Source organism: Pseudonaja textilis, chromosome 4 (genome assembly GCF_049901715.1).
Source record: "Pseudonaja textilis isolate UNSWEBS1 chromosome 4, rPseTex1.2, whole genome shotgun sequence".
NCBI classification, from domain to species: Eukaryota; Metazoa; Chordata; class Lepidosauria; order Squamata; family Elapidae; genus Pseudonaja; species Pseudonaja textilis.
The window spans coordinates 56186986-56206388 of NC_141993.1; the positions used below are offsets into that span (position 1 = coordinate 56186986).

Genomic DNA, 19403 nt, shown 5'->3' on the forward strand with positions numbered 1-19403 from the left:
GAGCCCTGATCTTTTGCAGAAAGATTAAGTATAAATTCCAAACAGATGCATCTCATTTCAGGACATAGGAAGGAAAATAGCTGAGTCCTTCTTTTAACAACCTCATGCAGCAGCTCTTCTTTATGGGAAAGCTGATGATATGCCACCCTCCTTAAGTCCATAGGGTCCATTCTTGCCTCTTTTTTTCATTGTAACCAAAGCCTTTCTGTGCCCTTCAAAGCAGCAGCTCTTGCACTGCCGAGTTACTGCGGCCCAGCAAAGCGCCTCTACAAATGGAAGCCATGTAGACCGAGGCAGCCTTAAGTCGAGCTGCTGAATTTAGTCTGCACCGGCCGCGTACTATATGGTGAGAGTTGGGGAGAAGCTGGAGCTCGCCCTCTTCCGGGCTCTGGCTCCGAATACAACTGCAGAGCCGCAACGGCAATGCCCTTTAAAAGCGAACTGCGTACTTTGATCCCAGTGGGGAACCTGAAAACTCTTGCATTCTTGACATAGCATCAGCCTCTTGCGCGGCCCAGCCCCTTTCTCCTCGGCTCGACTTGCAGCTGGAGGAGGCAGGCGATGCGCGCAGTCGCCTTCCTTCCAGCAGGGGCGGACACAGGCAGGCGCTTCTGGGCGAGGAAGCCAGGCTTCCATGCACGCACGTACACACACACACCCACACGCGCGCGCGCTCACACGCACTCACGCGCACGCAGAGACAGCTTACATTCCCTCAGTTGCCCGGGACAGCAGCACGAGCGGAGGCGCTGGCCGGGCTCGAACGCACCTTTTCTTCTTCGGTGCTCCGCAGCCAGAAAACAGACCGCCAAACCGTGCGGCAGAGTCACCGGGCCACTCCAGCTGCTATGGTTGGGTAAGTTTCACGCTGCTTGGAGGTTCGGTCGGGAGGGAAAAAGAGACGCCCGCGACATATGTCTCGCGGCTTGAAGGGAGAGCGGCTACAAGCAGGGACCCTTTTCTCCCTGAGGTGCCCCTTCCAGATCGGGCACCCCTTTTAGGAATTATGGCCGTTTTGCTCCTTCTGGTATTAGTGGCCGGAGCAGAACCGGGAGCCAGTGCGCTAGTTATTCCTTTTTTTTTCCCCTTTATCAATCAGCCCTTTAAAAAAAAAAAAAACGTTGCTTGGGCATCTTTATCGGTGTAACCCACTTTCCCCCTTCGCTTTCCCTGCAACTTTTATTAAATGGCCCTCCGTTCCCTGCGCGCAGTTGTCCCAGTGGGCTTGCAAAAATGGCAATGCTTGCCCGCAAACGTTTCGAAATCTTTGTTCGTGGTGAAGCGTAGCAGGATAAGCTGCTGTTCTGTGCGACGGGGTTGGGAGGGGGGGAAGCGGTTTGCTGGTAATGCAGGTGCTGGGAGAGTTATACCCCGCGAGCGGTAGCCTTGGCTTTGTCTTGCCTGCCGCTGCCCGATGCTTCTCGTTCTCACTTAGCAGGAATGTTAATTGCAATCCAAACCCCTATGATGTCAGCGCAGAACTATTTGGAAAACAAAGAGCGGGCAGGGAAACTCGAAAGACGGCGCAGATGGCAATCTGCTGAGTGCGCTGCGAGCGCTCTCTCTCTCTCTCTCTCTCCGTTGCGTTTGGACTGAGAGGGAGGAGAGGGAGAAGCCAAACCTTCGCCATTACCTCCAGTCTCTGCTTTTAGCCATTTCTAGGGAAATTGGCAGAGGATTCAGTTACGGGTTAATAGGAAGCTTTTGAGGAGGGAGCAGCGAAGTGCGATTTAGGATTGCAACCCAAGACCGAAGTTAGCGCGTCTGTTCTTTGGATCAGCCTATTTGCAGGGTGATGAATCGGAACTTTCCTTTCTTATGAAGATTCGTGGAGCATTTAACTTTTCTCCCTGGCTTGCTTCAAATATTTCTCAGGAATGTGTTTGCTTTAAGAGAACTGGTGTCAAGTTCTTTTTTTTTTTCTGGGAAGCTTTGCAGAAATATTTTTGTTGTTTCAGAACAGCCTACATTGAACCACTTTTCTGAAGAGTAATGATTAATAAATCGGCAAAAGAAATGCAGTAGTGCTGATCAGACAGTCTATTTCTTTCAGAAATGATTTTTTAAATAAGTTCTGCAGCATCATTAGTTTTAATAAAATAAAGAGTTCCACATAGCCTCACTCCAATTCATTGACTCCTATTTGGTTCCTCAGAATAGCACATTATTTCCAAATAGTTTAGTTACCTATTTTGCCTTTTGTATGTTCTTTAGCATCAGTATAGAATATGCAGAGTACAGAGTATAAAATCTATAGGCTAAAGAGAGTGCCTTTGGGCTAGAGCAGAGTTCCAAATCAGAGATTAGGGTTAATTTTCAGCTGTGGATCTCTTGTAGAAATCAACTTTGGCTGCTGTGCAACATCAATATTGTCTTATTTTTGACATCTTTTATTTTAAGGATATGAACATTTAATCAGATCTTACACAGTTTTTGTTTTGCTTTTCATCTTGGATTAGAATAAAAGTGTATGGAAAGAACAGGATATTAGCTCCTTACTGGAATGAGATTAAGGAGCCCTTCTGAACTGAGGAAGGTTTAGTGGCTAGCCAAGAAGTTTTCTACTTGAGTTGTATCTTATTTTAATTAGGCTATCCAGATTCCCACCTAGATAATATTTTGTACTTAAAGTAAGGCTATCATAATGTAGTTGCAGTGAATATCAACAAGCTCCAATTTTTTTTTAATAGTTAAGCATTGTTTCTGATTTAGTGCAACTGATTTATTGGGCAAAATATTGGATATGGTGAAGGTTGAGGAAGTGGGCTTCAGTTCCTGATGGTATTTATTGGCCTAATCACCCAGAACCTATTTCATATGATTGTTGCAAAAATGTTGCAAGGAAAAACAAGATGTTAAAAGAGCATTTTCACATGTGCTGTGAAATCCTGTTAATTTTTGCTTCACACCTCCACAAAATGAGAAAGATGTGCTTCTGAATCAAAAGCACAGGAAGCAGTCCTTATGTGGAGAATTTATGAGAATCCCTGGAAGTAGACTCCACTTAAATGCACACTTTATTTTCAATCTAAGCCTTTGGACTGGCTAACAGCAAATCTAAATGAATGAATTGAACAAAACCTGAGAAATAAAGACCTGTTGATAGATATATTTTCTCATTATATTCTTGTGGCCGTAAGATAGAAGGCCTTTGGGAAACTTCTAAACTGGGTCTCCATCTCTAAAGCAATTATTCTACAGAATGCTTCCTCCAGTCTGGCCCTTCTACTTTTGCTGTGCTACAAATCCAATCAGCTATGTAGAGTGTTGGCCATATTGGCAGGGAGTGACGGGAATTATCATCAAGGATGTCTGGAAGGCACCACATTGCAAAAGACTATTCAAAAAGATACAGAATTGGAATGTAGTGGTTTTGTTCAATGAGTTTATTACATTGTGCGACCTCATGACTTTTTTTCCTCTCCCTTTTCAGGTTCATTTGGATGGACATTAGCTGTTAGTTCCCAGAAACAAATTTTGTTTATTTGCTGTTTTGGTGCATTCAGAAAGCACTAGGGAAGAACCCGTTAGCTGAGAATGAGGACAGCTGAGGATTCCTCTGGAACTGTCCTTCACCGCCTGATCCAAGAGCAGCTGAGGCATGGCAATCTCACTGAGAATCGTACACTCCTAGCGATACAGCAGCAGGCCTTACGAGGGGGAGGAAGCAGTGGGAGCCCCCAATCCTCCCTTGAGAGTCTCACACAGGACGAGAGCCAAATGGTTCAGCAATCAACACGACAAGAACCCCAGGGCCAGGAGCACCATGCTGACCACCTCTACCTGGAGAATAACCTATACCGGTTCTACCAGCCTCAGCATAAAGGAGAAGAGCTTCCCACCTATGAGGAGGCCAAAGCTCAGTCTCAGTATTATGCCACACAACCATTACAACATGTTAGGGCCACCTTGTCTGGAGCACCTATAGAAGGAGGACAGCGCAGAACCTGTGCTTCTGACATTAACAGCATACCGCGGGATGAGTCATTGAAAGAGCTGAAACATGGTCATGTACGGTCCCTCAGTGAGCAGCTCCTGCAGGTGTCCCTGGAAAGGAATGACACTCAAGCACAGAACCACATGAGTTCCTCTCACAGCTACCCTCAACTTTCCAGGCACCACCAACTTTGTCTCTCTAGAGGAAAGTCCTCAGAGACATCAGAGTCCCGTGGTCCTCCTCCAGAGTATCCTTATGTAATCCCTTCACAGGAGGCACCAGAAAGTTACCTTTCTGACCCCAGGCAGCACTACAGAGAAGGTCCAAGATTTCAACATCCTGAAATCAGGTAACTCTTTGGGTTGGTTTTATGTTACTTTGCTTATGTTGAAAGTTGGAATTTCATAGAATACTTTCAAAGGATTGTGTTCTGGTTAGTTATTCATTTGAATTCTGCCAGTGCTTAAATCTAGTCCTTTCCATCAGAAAGCACCCACCCACTAGGAAGTTAAATTGGATGTGGATGGTTATTATCCTAAGTGGAGATGTATGGAGTTAAACTCTTGTAGCCTGTTTCAATTTTAGCTCTTCCTCCTCTCTCAATTTTACCTTTTCCTTGTGGGAGGAGATTTGCCTTTGATTTGTGTTTGTTTCTTTTGGCTTTGTAAAGAGATTTTGCTAAATTTTAGGGCAGATTTGGCACACAACTTCCATGAACAATGCGAGAAAGAATTGGCATTCATTGTTATCCAAAGATAAAGAAGCAAATAGTTCAGATAGCATGGAAAAAAATGTACAGGAGTTATAGCAGACATTCTTCCAAGCTTTGTAAAGAAATACAAGGGCCATTTGAGTCTGTTTCGGGAGAGGACAGTTCAGGATTCAATTTCATCATACAGTTACTCTTACAAAAATGGTAGAAGAAGAATCAGAGTTGTACCTCTTGTGTAACTTTGTACTTAGGAATGCAAGCTTATCTGAATATCCCATCTCTTTGGCATGCTCTTCCTAAATTTTATGAATTGTGCCAGCAACCAATGACTGAGAATGCTAAGAGACAATCTTGGACACTGCTTGCTTTTGGCCCATAAAGAACATTTCTTTTTGCTTAGAATATCATAGTTTTACAGCTGGTTTTGAATGACATTTATAAGTACTTTCACAACTGCCTGCCACCATTGTGACTTACTGAGAATGAAAGGGGAACTGACCCATAGTTTCTGGCTGGAGGCAACCTCTAGGTATACTGGCAGGAAGAGATAATGCTGGAGGCAGGAAATTGGCTTTTTCCTGGGGAACAAAAGAAGGTGGGGGACAGTTGTATGCTAAAAGGAAGGTGTATATATTATTTTGCTCTAAAATCACTTTGCAAGAATGTCTGAATAACTCTGCATCAAAGGAGCCTTAGTCAGATGAGGCTATGTCTTCTCAGGAAATACTTTCCATTTTGTGCACAAGAAGGGCATCCTGGCTGAATTCTACAAATTTCATCCTGCTGCTTACCTGCATAACAGTTTAATCATAAGAGAAGGAAGAGAGAAAACTCTAAAACTGACTTGTTTTTGTTTAGGCATTTGAACATTCCAGAATTAAATGGACCTTGGAGTTAGTCAGGTGGGATCATGGTAGCCATTAATTTTGATTAAATATTTATGAACGTTTACTATAGAGTTGTAGAAATTAATAGAAAACAAATGGGGAAAGAGTTCATAGAACACACCAAAACATATGCTTCGTATGGGTTTTGGTTTAATGCAATGTAAAAATCTCATTGTGGCTTGTAAATGTGAGCTTGTAGCTTAGCATAATATATGACTAATCAGAGGTGGGGTTTTTTAAAAAAGATTGGAGTAAATGAAAGCAGGCCATAGCAGTGTTGAACTCAGACACTGAATTAAAGATCAAAGTGCAAACAATAAACTGGATAGCATCAGTGTGCCATGCTTTATGAAACCAGATTTGTGTTTTTCTCAAAAATCAGGAGCCTTTATGCAAATAATAATAAAAAATGCTGCACTTCCAATCTTATTAGTGGATAACTGGAAGTTAAAGCAGTCTTGAATAGTTTACCCACTCTAGGCTACCATATCTGGACTGGAAGAATGTGGATGACACAAGAGGGTAGCAAAGAAATAGCCTAATTACCATGTAGTGGTTGTCTGGACTATTGCAGCAGATGTGAAAATCTTAACCCAATCTTCTATGTTCTAAAACTATCCTGGTTTAGTTAGTGAAACAGAATTCAGCTAATAAACATTAGAAGTGTAGAATTTTTTAAAAGCCCAGGGTATTTAAGTTATTCATATGACTGAGTCAGATACAGAGCTTTGCTACATACAGGGCTGGGGCCTTCGTTCTAGGAAGTACTTATCATTAATTCTTCATCTTTTAAATTTTTAGGATGATGCAAACTCCGATGTCCCAAGCTTTCATGCCACAACAGGCTGCTCTATGCCATAACCATCTGGAATCACTTACTTCGGCTGGGGTGTCAGCTTTGATGGCAACTCAGGCTGCTTCTACTAGTAACCACTTGTCCCAAATAGAAGTGTTGATGGAGAATAAGAAGTTGTTAAGAGAGAATGAGATGTTTCAAAGAGAAAATGAGTTGTTGCGGAGGGAACTGGAGAGTTACAATGAAAAGGCCAACCGGATTCAAAAGGTAAAGACCAAGCATAGCTATACTTTAGACAACCTATCTAATCAAAATATATGCAACTACACATTTTGTCATGGAAGATTAAACTTCTGCAATCAAGGACAAAGTCACAATTAAACTTTCTAAACTTTAAATCCTTATTCAGTGTAAGAAAAGGGTATTTGTTGTCTATCTCTCATCTACCTTGGCAGCAAGAGTGGAGAATCCGGTTTTATGTTATCCAACTGTATGGAAACTTGGTTGATGGGCCAAAGCAGGTCTTTTCAGGTTAATAGGCAATGCTTGGAATTTTGAGAGCATATTGCAGAATATTTCACAATAATTGTTATGTGATGCAGCAGCATGTTCATTACCATCACCATTTGATTTTGAATTTTTATATTCTGAGCAGATTGGCATAATTACAAAGTACTGGGTTTGGAAATAGCCACCTACCATTTTTATCTTCCAAGAATCTTTATGAGGCTTTTGTTGCAGAATGCCTATTTGGAAATAAAGAAAATGATAGAAATGATACACTTCTTTATATTATGTCAGCTTCCATTTTTAAACTTTTATTGGTGTTACTTTTCCACACTTAAATAGACTTGATCATTATAAGTTTGTATTATGCCACAGTTATAATTGTATGTTCCACAAAAGTACACAAAGCAGTCCTTTTGGAGTTTAGAAACCAGAAATGGCATATAGAGAACAGTATATTATCAGGACCAATAATTGATCTTTCTAACCCCAGTATATCATTTACTTCAATGAAGGCATGCAAGGTCAGTGGTGAAAGTTCATGTGTGTATCCCAAACAAGTACCCAAGTTATGAATTGTAGAATTATCCATTCCAGTAGTGAGGGCCGTAAAATAAAGAGAGAGAATGCAGCTTTTTTTGCTACTTGAAATCATCAAATATGATAGCTTTAATAATTATCTGCCTGATATTTTTTAATCATATATCAAATTCATTTTGAAGTAGCAATTCACACTTACACTATGCTACTACAGTTTCCATAATTTATTGAAGAAGCCACTGTAACTTTGTTCACAGTTCACTTAGTCATAAATCATGCTTTTCAAACCCCAATAACTGGGTTCACTCATTCTGCTAAGCAAAGCAAAGTTCTGGCATGGTAACTCAGATAAGCCTTAACTGAGAGCACAAAAGTATGGATCAACAAGACAGCCACTAACCCCCCACCAAGTACCACTGTTTCCTTACAATTAAATAGAGCTGAGATCTTCCAAATTCTTGCCTCAAACTTTCATGCAGTCTCTTGTTCTTTCTCACATACTACAACTATCATGTAAGACCCCTTTGGGAGGCCTAGGGAAACTGAAAAGATTGCTTACTTTGGCTCTGTTCTATTACTCTGTGATAGGTTTGGGCTTGGAGTTACCTGTGAATCCAGCTATTGTGTTTGGAACAATCATGCTGTTCACTGGAAGAGCAAAGGGCTCATCACGGTGCTTCATAGAAATTTGTTTTCAGCAAAATTTCCCCAGATGTCTCCTTTCTGCCTTTGGTTTCCCAGAAACAGCTGTCCTGAAAACCATCTCCTCTAATACTTTTCAATTACTCTCCCTCCCTTTAAACAGCTGTGGAGCACAAGCTAACAGGATCCAACTGATCTTAAGCTGAGGCAGTTGTTGAGTGGAGGGAGAGAAAAGAGTCTATTCACCTCCTCTGCTAACAGTTGTGCTCTCCAGTTATCTGGCCCTGCCTCCTGGGCTCCCTTGGTAGGCAAGACACAGGAGCTTTTGTGCAGAAACACACAAGAGAGGCTGTGGCAGCCCAGCATCAGCCAAGGGTGAGAATACTCTTCTTGAAGCCATTGAGTTATTTGGGGATGGCCTGGCATGTGCCAGGGCTGCAAAGTAAAGTGGTAACAATGGAACGTGAAACTGCATATCAGTTGGAACTAAGGAAGAATAGGACAGAAGTGTGAAAGAAAAAAAGAAGAGGGGGAAAAAAACACAGCAACACACCTCTTAAAGTATTCTAATAGAACAGTGCAGTATGATTTAGGTCACAAATTGTAAACATCTAATGTTCTAATTTTACTAATTCTGTTTACTGCTTCCCAACTTTAGTATCATTTCGGCCCAGTTCATATCAACTTCCTTGTATAAGGGGAAAGATGCAACAACCATTGCTTGTTTATAGTTTTTGTAATGAATGAGGTTGCTGGTTATCAAACAGGTGTCAAACCCAATTCCAAACAGGCTCAGGAATATATTGGATAGGTAGCAAATGGTGTAAAAAAAAAAGCAATAATATATTGGACTTTGAGAAACCAGAATAACATACTGACTTTTATTTTAAATTATCTTGAAGGAGGTGGCAGTGATGCTGAATTCATCTTTGTATGATTGTTTTAATCTGCCTTAAAGCTTTTAAATTGCTTTAAATACTAATGTGTTTTCTCACTGAATTTTTTTGTGACAGTTTGATACATTTCCTCATAACCTCGTGTTCATTGTACAATATATTGTGTATATACACACTACATATAATAAAAACATGACATATATAAAATACTATTTTTAATAGTATTTAATACTATTTTAATAAACATCATAGTAATAGTTTAGTATTGGCACAGCCTATATTTGGTCTAGTAATAGAAAATGTTGGAAATGATGACTGACCCCCAAATAAACTGTTTAGAACTTAAATATGAAAACAATAGCTTGAGAGAGTGATAACATCAAGAAACTTCTCACCATTACACAGTTTCCACTTCAGTTATGTCTTGTGAGAGACTGACTTTTCTAACTCGTACTATTTGGTTCTGGAACTAAAGATTACTACATTCAATTTCATGTTTAGATTGTGACTTTGGAATATTAAGAAAAGTTTGTTAAGTTGTATTCCAGTACAATTTTGAAGTTCAGTTGTTGGAGAAAATTCATTACTATGCAGGTAGTCCTCGACTTACGACCACAATTGAGCCCAAAATTTCCATTGCTAAGTGTAACATTTGTTCAGTGAATTTTGCCCCATTTCACAACCTTTCTTGACACAGTTGTTAAGTGAATCACTGCGCTTGTTAAGTTAGTAACCCAGTTGTTAAGTGAATCTGGCTTCCCCTTTGACTTTACTTGTCAGAAGGTTGCAAAAAGGGGTCACAGGACCACAGGACACTCTACCGTCATCAGTTGCAAAGCATCAAAAATTTGATTGTGTTATCTTGGGGATGCTGCAATGGTCATAAGTGTGAGAAATGAAAATTCACTTGTTTTCAGTGCTATTGTAACTTTGAACGTTCATTAAATAAACTGTTGTAAATTGAGGAATACCTGTCATTTATGGATTTTATTAAGTCGATATGTTTTAACCCAAACGTTCTGGTTTTTGATAGTTGGAAAGCGAAATTCAACAAATTTCAGAAGATTATGAAAATCTAATGAAAGCATCCTTAAAGCGAGAAGCTTTGGAAAAGACTATGAGAAACAAAAAGGATGGGGAAATGAGGAGGTTGCAGGACTTCAATCGGGATCTCAAAGGTAAGACAACTTGGAAAGGCCAAATTCTAAATTTGGGTGATGATGTGAGTCAGAAAGATGTTTGTTGTGTTTGAAATTTCTGATCTCAGATTCTTTACAACCACTCTATACCATTTAAACGCAATCCGGCCTAGGATGTATTCATCTCCAGACTGCTACAGCCATTGTCTCAGTAACCAATGAGACTCAGATTTGGGTATCTGCTGCTGCAGGCAGTTTCTCTTCCTTTTAGCGGTAAGATTTTGATTATGAATTGGAGGTAAAGAGTTGACCATAAGTGCCCACTGGCACAATGGTTAATGGTAATCAGAATCAAAAGTCACGAGCTGAGTGGGACTGTACACCTTCATCCACCTGGCTTGTGGACAGTTTTTCAAAATCACTTTTGAACTGAATCATTTAGCTTAGAAGGTTCCAAAAAGTTATCTAGTTATTTTCCAGACTGTAAATCTTACTATTAAGCAAAATAAAATAAACTAAGAAAACAGAATGTGACAGAATCTTAGACTCTCTGGATTCCAAGCCTCTAATAAGCCTTGAAATCCAGAGAAACATTGTTCTTATTTAAGCTTTTAAGAAATAAAGCATTTATTTCTAAAGCAATATTTGTGCCATTATTAGCAGCTGTGCCCTCTAACAGTGTGAAACACAATAGCACCTTTGACAAGTGATAAATAACTAACTCTGCCTTTCTAGAAATCCATGAATATTTGATCATTGAAATATGTTCTAATCTTGATCTTTTTTCCCTTTCAATTTGATATAGAACGATTAGAGTCAGCAAACAAACAATTGGCCAACCGAGCACATGAAAACCAAGAAGGAAACCAAGGGACAATGGCAAAACTTGTTGCTCAAAGTAAGCCTCTTGAAAACCTTTTGCTATGTCAACTGTATTTCTATTCCCCGCATGCCCTTATGTCCATCTACCACTGCATATCTCTTTTTTTTTTTCATTTGTATACCAGTATTCAATAGGACCCGTGTCGTATTCTTTGTAGCTGTGCCCTCTAACAAACTGGAAAGAAGATAAGTCCGTGGTCCCTTTAAGATTGAAAAGGAGGCAGATCCTCCTTTGGAAGCTTTTTGCCATTCCCCTGAGGAGGCTAAGTTATTCTTGGCACTTAAACTAGAGCCATTAATCACAGCAACCATCAGTGTGACCTGGATTCTTTGCATTCCAGCGGCTGTTCTGGCTGTTCCAGCACTCAAGCTATACTCCCTCTCCTTAAAGTCCTAGGTCCAAGATGTTTCTTGCTGCTGTTCTGGATTTTTGAAAAGAGGGATTGTTGTCAAAGGATGAGAATTGGCCTGATGATGGGGGTGGAGGTTGGCAGGGAATGTACTTACACTCAACTTTTGCCCATCCAGTTCAAGAAACCATCTCTTTCCTTCCAGAAAATTAGTCCTGCTTCCTTGCAAAAAGTATCTCTCATCCTGGCTTTGTAAATACAACAACGGGAAACAGTAATCCTTTGCATAATTACTCAGAAAACCCCTGATTTTCACTAAGGCAACCATCCCCTTAGTGAGAATTAGAATCCCCACTTTATTATGGAAAGGGTTATGAGTCTTCTGTCTACTTCATTAGAATGGTTTTACCTCTTAATCAAGCTTCAGCAAATCATGAAAGAGTAGTAGAGTATGGATCATGTCCTAATCATTTTAGCTTCCACATGTAATTATTGTGGCAGTTTGGCATTTTGGTCTCTTGAAGGTAAGGAGAACTTACAAATAATGCCAGAGTCTTACTGTGTATGGAGGGAAGGCAGTTTGGTGCCCTCTGTAGAATCATGAATGAAACTGCTAGTGATAGTGATGTTTCCCTAACCTTTGGTGTAGGGTAGGGTAAGAGGAAGGAAATGACATAGCTTACTAGATTTGTAGGGCATACATAGAATCTCTCAACAATGACAGAGAATCTGTGGCTTTTGTATATGGCCATATTCCAATACCTGTTATTGTTAGCCAGCGTGACCAATGATTTAACATGATACAAATCGTAATCCAATATTATCTGGAATGGTACAGATTTCTTGTACTTCTTCTATAGCACAATGGTTTACAACTTCCCATAAATTCTACATCTTACCTTGTGCTTCAGCCATAATCACATCATGGAAAACAGTGGCATTGAAGCATGAGTTAAGAAATAATAGGAACATTGTGTAAGACCAAATACTATGGCACAACAGTGTCTGTTTTTTCCTCTTGAGTCTGGCAGTTTCCTGGGTGTGAGCCCTAACATAACCCTTTCATGGAATTATTCCCAAAGTCAACTGATTATTGAAAATGAAGGTGATACCCATTTCTCTTCTAAAATCTTAGGATTTGGGATTAGTATGTTATAGTTAAAAATTACCTTTAAAGTTACTCTGTTAGAAATGTGGTTTTCCCTTGACTACAAAGAGTACATAGCTGTGGTTTATGCCAAACCTCTTCTTTGTTTTGTCTCAGACTACGAATATCAGCAAGAAAGGGAAAAGTTACAGCGAGAAATTGCACGTCTACATGGCACTAATGAAGACCAACGTCGGCGGGCTGAACTGTTGGAGCAGGCTCTGAGCAGTGCTCAGGCGCGCACTGCTAAAATGGAAGATGAGCTGCAGAAGAAGCGAGCATATGTGGAGAAAGTAGAACGGTTGCAACAGGCCCTGGCCCAGCTCCAAGCTGCGTGCGAAAAGCGCGAGCAACTGGAACTGCGTCTCCGGACCCGCTTGGAGCAGGAACTGAAAATTCTGCGGGCTCAGCAGGTAAGAGAAGAACCAAGAAATAATGGCCAAAAAGAAGATAAAGAATAAGTTTGGAAGCAGTTTTGAAAGTTGGATCAACCACAAACCAATGTTTTTTTGTCCTATTTGATCTCCTTACTAAAGACCCAACAATTTTACTGTCCATTAACTTAGGAAGAATGTATCTCTAGAACACTCCAGTTAGTGTTACCTTAAGCCCAATAATAGAAGAATGTTTGTGGAACAAATCTAAACAACATTATGGAAGATATACTTCCTCTTCTGTCTTTTTACACAACTAATTAAATAATGTAATGACTAAGTATTTGTGGATACCAGTATACCAGGGCTATTACAGCATTCTATCACTGGAAGTTGAATAATTTCTTTGGTAATAGTTAGCAATTTGTTTATCAGTTGATTTTTTTTAATTAGCATTTATTGAGGTGTTAATCATAAAACGTTAAGATTTTATAAAAGGAAGTCATGCACACTATAAAGAACAAGTCCTATTTGAGCAGGAAAGTAAAGGAAAACAATGGTGCAACAACCAAATCTGTATATATTTTTTTAAAAAATTAAGACATCTTTCAGATATGCAGTTTTTTACTAGATTCAGATGATCCAAATGTGAGCCAATGGGGAAAAGGTTGAGTCCCTTCAAACTGTGATGGGAAATACAGAGTATATGTTGAATCTCTTGGAGAAAAACTCCCTGCAGCAAAGAATATGCTTAATTCTTGCATATTTCTTTTAATCTGGAATTCCCAAATTACTACCATTCTAGCTCTATATCCCTATGCCAAAGTGGAGCAGAAAGTTATTTAGAATCTAGCAGATTTGTTGTTGATTCTAGTTAATTTTACTTCCCTAAAGAAAAGCTTTGAATTAAGGCAGAAGTAATTAGCTGTGTAGAAACACCATTAGAATCTTGTAGGCCAAACAAATAGCTGAGTCTAGACTTCCAAATTCTTTAAGCCTGATTTTTACTGGTAGGCTTTAATGGAGACAAGGAAGATGCCAGAAAGATATGCCTCATCTTGCTCTGGGTCTATTATGTTAAATGCTGGAATGAACTGCTTTTGCACCAAAAACAATATTAAATGAGGCTCTTGCTCTCTTTTGCTTTGCTACTCCAGAGGCAGATGGGAACCCCAGGTGGAGGATCTCCTGAGTTGAATGCCCACATACTGTCTGAACAGCTGAGAGAAAGGGAAGAAAAAATCCTGGCCCTGGAGGCTGATATGACCAAATGGGAACAAAAGTACCTGGAGGAGTGTACTATGCGACAGTTTGCTATGGATGCTGCTGCCACAGCTGCTGCACAGCGGGACACCACCATTATCAACCACTCCCCACGCCATTCTCCCGACAGTAGCTTTGACGAAGACCTCTTGCTAGCAAACCACAAACATCAGGAGATGGAAAACAGGTTGGTCTTGTTAGAGGATATTCTGATAGGGTTACTTCTCTATTGGCTTAGCCCCAGCAGAATGAAAGACGATTATCTTTTTAACCCTGCACTGTTTCTTAAAAATGGCTTCCTTACCAGACAGCATTCAAAACATGCCAAAGAGAACAGATTAATACCAGCTTCTTTTCTGCAAAAGGTAGCAAGAGGGTACACGTTATGGGATGCTTAGAAGGAAGGCTTTGTTCAACTGCTAGACTTTTAACATTCTGATGGATGCTTCCTGCAAAATTGTAATGTGTGCTGGTGGTTTTCCTTCCTTATTGTTCGTTTTCTTTCGCAGGTTAAAAGAACTTCATGCTCAAATCCTTGAAAAGGATGCTGTCATCAAGGTCCTGCAACAGCGCTCTCGGAAGGACCCCAATAAGGCTCATCAAGGGTCCCTACGACCTGCAAAATCAGTGCCATCAGTGTTCGCAGCTTCTGGCGTGCAATGTTGGCCAGGAAACTCTGTCAGTGAAAGTGATTACCAGAACAATCCAGATAACAAGGGTAGGATTCTATAGTTACATGTACTTAGATTGCATGTTCAATCCTTCTTGTCCTTTGGTTCTATTTAGGCCTTTTAGACAATGTGGTGATTTTATATTTACAATATTTGCATATATTTTTTTCTGTTCCCATGTCCTTATGCTTTTACCAAGGGATTTTGGCTCACTTCAGATTTTCCAAATCTATAGTTGACAAGATCAGGGAAATAAAGCTGTATGAGACAACAAAAATATAACATGCTGTCCGACCAACAGTTAGTGCAAGCTATGATTTTCAGATCCAGTATAAAACAGTATAGGATGACTAATTGGTTTTAGGAAGGTTCCTCACAAATGTCACATTCCTGGCCTTCCAGATTGTGTTGTGGAAGATCAGGAGTGCAAATTAATTCTCTGAGACTATTGGCTACTAATTAGAAGCGTGAAGTGGTTATCTACAATTCTTTGCCTTCTCTTGGTCATTAAGAAGCCCTACTGTGGAATTTCCAACCATGTAGACTACAATGAGAGACTGAATAAATATGTATGATATTAGCAGGACATCTTTCTAATTATTGTAGATGTTCGTGTTAGGAATAAATAGTCAAAAATATAAAAGAATACAATTTTCTTTTGATAATTAAAGGCTATCCGTAAATATTACTGATTTCTTGATGACTGGGTTCATACATTATACATAACCTTAAATGGTTTCTGTGGATATAGCTTGCATGGTTTATGACAAGATTATCAGTTATTCTGTTCAGAAAATAGGCAACCCATAATTAGCAATATGTGAACCCTAACAATATTAATTTGATTATACTGATCTAAATTATTATTATTTTGGTTCTTCAGCACTCAAGGCTTCAGCAGAAGCTACTGTTCCATCAAGTTGTATCCCCTTCCACACCAAACATGGCAGCAAAGATGGAAGTACACAGACTGAAGGGCTTCCCATGAACACTCCATGTGACGAGCCCAAGTTCCATGTTGAAAAAAACAGTGGTGCAGCAAGTTCCCTAGGTAAGGACTAGTTGATGAATGAACCGACAGAGCCTGACCTTCTCTCTTAGACTTCCTAGTAGCTATATTCATCATAGACCCAGTGACCTGCCTTCTCTGCCAGAGATACCTGTCAGTGTTCGCATAATTAAGAGGTGAACACAGTGCTGCTGTAGCAGGCCAAATACCGGGACTAAGATTCTTCCCATAGTGATTAATTATGAGTTTCATGCAATGCAGGGTAGGCTATCCTGGAAGAGTAGGTGGGGCTGATACAGGAGGAGCAAGAGACAGACATTAAATCTGTATGGATGTTTAAATTCTCTGTATTCGCTGTCATATTCAACAGTAAATACCAAACGTCTCTGTTTACCCACTGTTTAAAACAGGTGGGAAGTAATATTCAGGCGGAGTTGGCTTTTTCTTTTCTGAATCACAGTGTAGCCTCCATGGCCTGAAAAAGGCCTGATGGGTCATGTGAAGGCATCTAGGAAAAAAGCTGAAAATCTTCAATAGTTTTGGATTTATTAGGAGAATAAGAACAATGGTGCAAAAAAAGGTATATTGAGCTTTGCAGGTTTCAAACACTCATTTTGAAATTTGTTTTTGTTAAAAAATAAATCAAGTAACATTGCCATGAGTTCACAATTTTGTCACCTTATTTCAATGGTGTTGATAAATTTCAAAATGGAGCTGAGAGACAAAATGAAAAAACTCCAGGTTAGCTCAAGGCAAGTGGTACAATCAAAATAATTGCTGATAGTGATTACCAGGGCCTGAAACTTAGCTTAAACCAAGGCCATGATCCTAAGAAGAGTTTCTTATGTGCATAGAGTTATGTTCAGAATTTATACAAAGAACAGCCTTCTCCAACCTATGCCCCTAATAAATAACGTAGTCTTGGGAATTGGTTAATGTTCTGTATGTTTTATCAGTGATGAAGGGCTACAGGAGTTTTTAATCAAGTTTTGATGTCTCTACTATATGTTTGCTTTATGCACTATGTTAGGCAGAACATTAATATTTTTGCTTTTATATTTTTTAATTAAAACACTTATCTAGCCACCCATCTTTCAACCAATTCAGGTTTTGATTAGTGTAATGACATTGATTTTCATGTCATGAATTGTGGCTTAGTTAAGCAACATAGTTTAATGCAGTTTATAACTTCAGCCATTGGGATTGTTACGGGTACAAAATCTACTTATCAAATCTTCTCTGTAAGACTGATATAAGTTTAGATTGTGGCATCACAATGAAAAGTTTTGCTATGACAAACACAAGAGTTACAAGTGGTTTATCTGGCACCTAAGCCAAATGTAGTTTGCAGCTTTGTATTTCCCCCAAACACCTGTAGTAACATAGCCTGTTTTTCTTTGCAGAGATGTTGCCAGCTGCTAAAATTCTTGACCTATCAGACATGGTGGAGATTCTCATCTGAGGAGCAGGAGCTCCTCTATGGACTAGACCTAGGTGCTCTTTTCTGCCTTAGTGGATTTCTGCCTTCTCAGGAGACAGTAGTGGACCAAGCACACAAAGCCTGAGTAGCCCTTCACCAATTAGGATGCTCTATGGAAAGTAGCACTCTTTACAAGAAGAGCTGGAAGAGATCAGCAACCAGATAGTTGATTTGAGGATGAGTATCTCCAACAGTGGGAGATAACGATACCCGAGTTTGGATAGTGCCTCCTAGGAAAATTGTTCTGCAGTACGCTGAACAACAACTGGGGCACTAGGAGTTGAGGTTAATGCTTACATCAAGGCAGCTGTTCCACTTTTTCCCTTGCTGCTGGTTTTTCCCAAGAGATGGGAATACAAATTGGGAAGTCAAGTGGGATTTTTTTTGCTGCCTGGGTAAGGTCCTAGAGGTGGTGGCATGTTGAAGTTTGGCACTGGAAGAAGTAATATACGTAATACACAAGGCTTCTGGCAGATGCCTGGACCTGAAACATAAACTATCATAAACAAGAGTGTCTGGTGCTGGTGTGGCTAGAATCAATTTGCCATACTCTCCCCCCCGCCCCCCCATTTCTGTCCGCTGTTCAGTTCAGAAGCAGAAGAACTGCTGCAAATATTGGCACGTCCAAGTGATCATCTGGAAAATAGCACATGACCTATCCTAGATCTTGAGGGGAAGGGTGATCACAAAAATGATGCCGCTATCTTGTAAATATCTTTTATAAGCCACAGTTCCTCTTTGGGGGATCTTTCTGTTCTGTTCTAATATTTGCAGTGGATCTGCTTCATATCACAGAACTATATTCCCCCTTTGTTTTGTTGTGACATTTCTTCAACGTTTGCTTTTCCCCCTCTTTTTCTTCCATTTCATATCCTCTTTGTCGAGAGTTAAATATCCGCCTTCGCAATCCTTCAGATTCCCTTGCCTTTGAAGCTATTTCCCATGATGTGTTAGACTGGAATTTCCCTTCTCTTTGTTTGAGCGGCAGCCAGGAACCAGTTGTTTCTACTTCTATCTTGCCATGGCCAAATTATCCTCATCTAAGCTGGATACATCTCTGGGTGGTGTAGATCAGCACAGCTGTATGGGAGATGAAGGGCTTTGATGGAGAATTCCATCTGGGTCTAAAGCAAGATTACAACCGGATTTCTTATTAATAAGAATGGATGTTATTCTATTTGTAAAAAAAGTGGAAAAGTGAATGAAAACCGCATTGAGAGAAAAGGCAAAGTATGAGTGCAGAAATTTGGGTTAAATTGGTGTTGTTTTGAAGTGGCTGACAGTGGTAATTTTATAATTAATTAAAGGGCATTTGTGGGAATGATGTGTGTTTGAACATGGGGGTGCACAACATTGTGTCCTATATTTGTGTTTTTCAAAAGAATCGAGAAAATATCTGTTAAAGGCACATCCTTTTCTTTTCTTTGGAACCACTCCAGAATCTGCTTTCAGCTTCCTTTGCTCTCTCCTGGCTTCTGACAGCTAGCTTCTGTCAGTAGCCAACTTTGAGATGAGTACATTACTTACTCCAAATCTTTTGTTTGATTTTGCCATCACACATTTTCATCCCCACCTCTGCTTCCTAGTTAAACATATGCATTTGCTGGACAACTGCATTGAAAAAAAAGGAAAAAACATCCCTCCATAAATGTGTAAAAAATGGTGTGTGGCTATTGTGTGTTGTTTACAAAGTGAAAAACAGCAAACAAAAAGTTATGAGAGAGAAGCACAGCTTAATATATTTCATATTAATATTTGGTATTCCTTTTAAAATATTTTTGTGCTGTGAACTTTTTTTTCCTGCCAGACAGTGAGGGGTTTTTTTGTTGTGTTTTTGGTGCATTTTAAGTTATCTTAAGTATTTAAATGTAAACCTGACTGTTTCTTATGCCGCCCTATACCGAGATTGCTGTAGCATTCCACTTGGTATAACAATATTTTAATAAAAATATTGTTTAATAAAATTGAGGTTATGGTTTTTTTACTATGTGATGCATGCTTATGACTGGAGGATGTAAGGATGCTACAGCACCCAAAAGCAATTGGGGAGGGTCTTGAAACTACCCATGTTGAGACACTTGGACATACAGATTTAATAAATTGTGTGGTTATTGTCTCCAAAGTGCAACACTTTCCCATCTGATATTTGCTCTTTCTTGCCTACTGGCAAG

At 39.8% G+C, this 19403-nt stretch overlaps 1 protein-coding gene across 1 annotated transcript; it reads left to right on the forward strand.

Annotated features, from left to right (window-relative positions):
• The first annotated feature begins 567 nt into the window (after positions 1–567).
• AMOTL2 (angiomotin like 2) lies at positions 568–19196 on the forward strand. Its single transcript, XM_026701402.2, has 10 exons — positions 568–856; positions 3434–4286; positions 6338–6599; positions 9951–10095; positions 10862–10954; positions 12553–12848; positions 13967–14259; positions 14582–14790; positions 15627–15794; positions 17156–19196. Exons 2-10 carry the CDS (start codon positions 3538–3540, stop codon positions 17212–17214), a joined length of 2274 nt encoding a protein of 757 aa, XP_026557187.2. The 5' UTR covers positions 568–856; positions 3434–3537; the 3' UTR covers positions 17215–19196.
• The last annotated feature ends 207 nt before the right edge of the window (positions 19197–19403 follow it).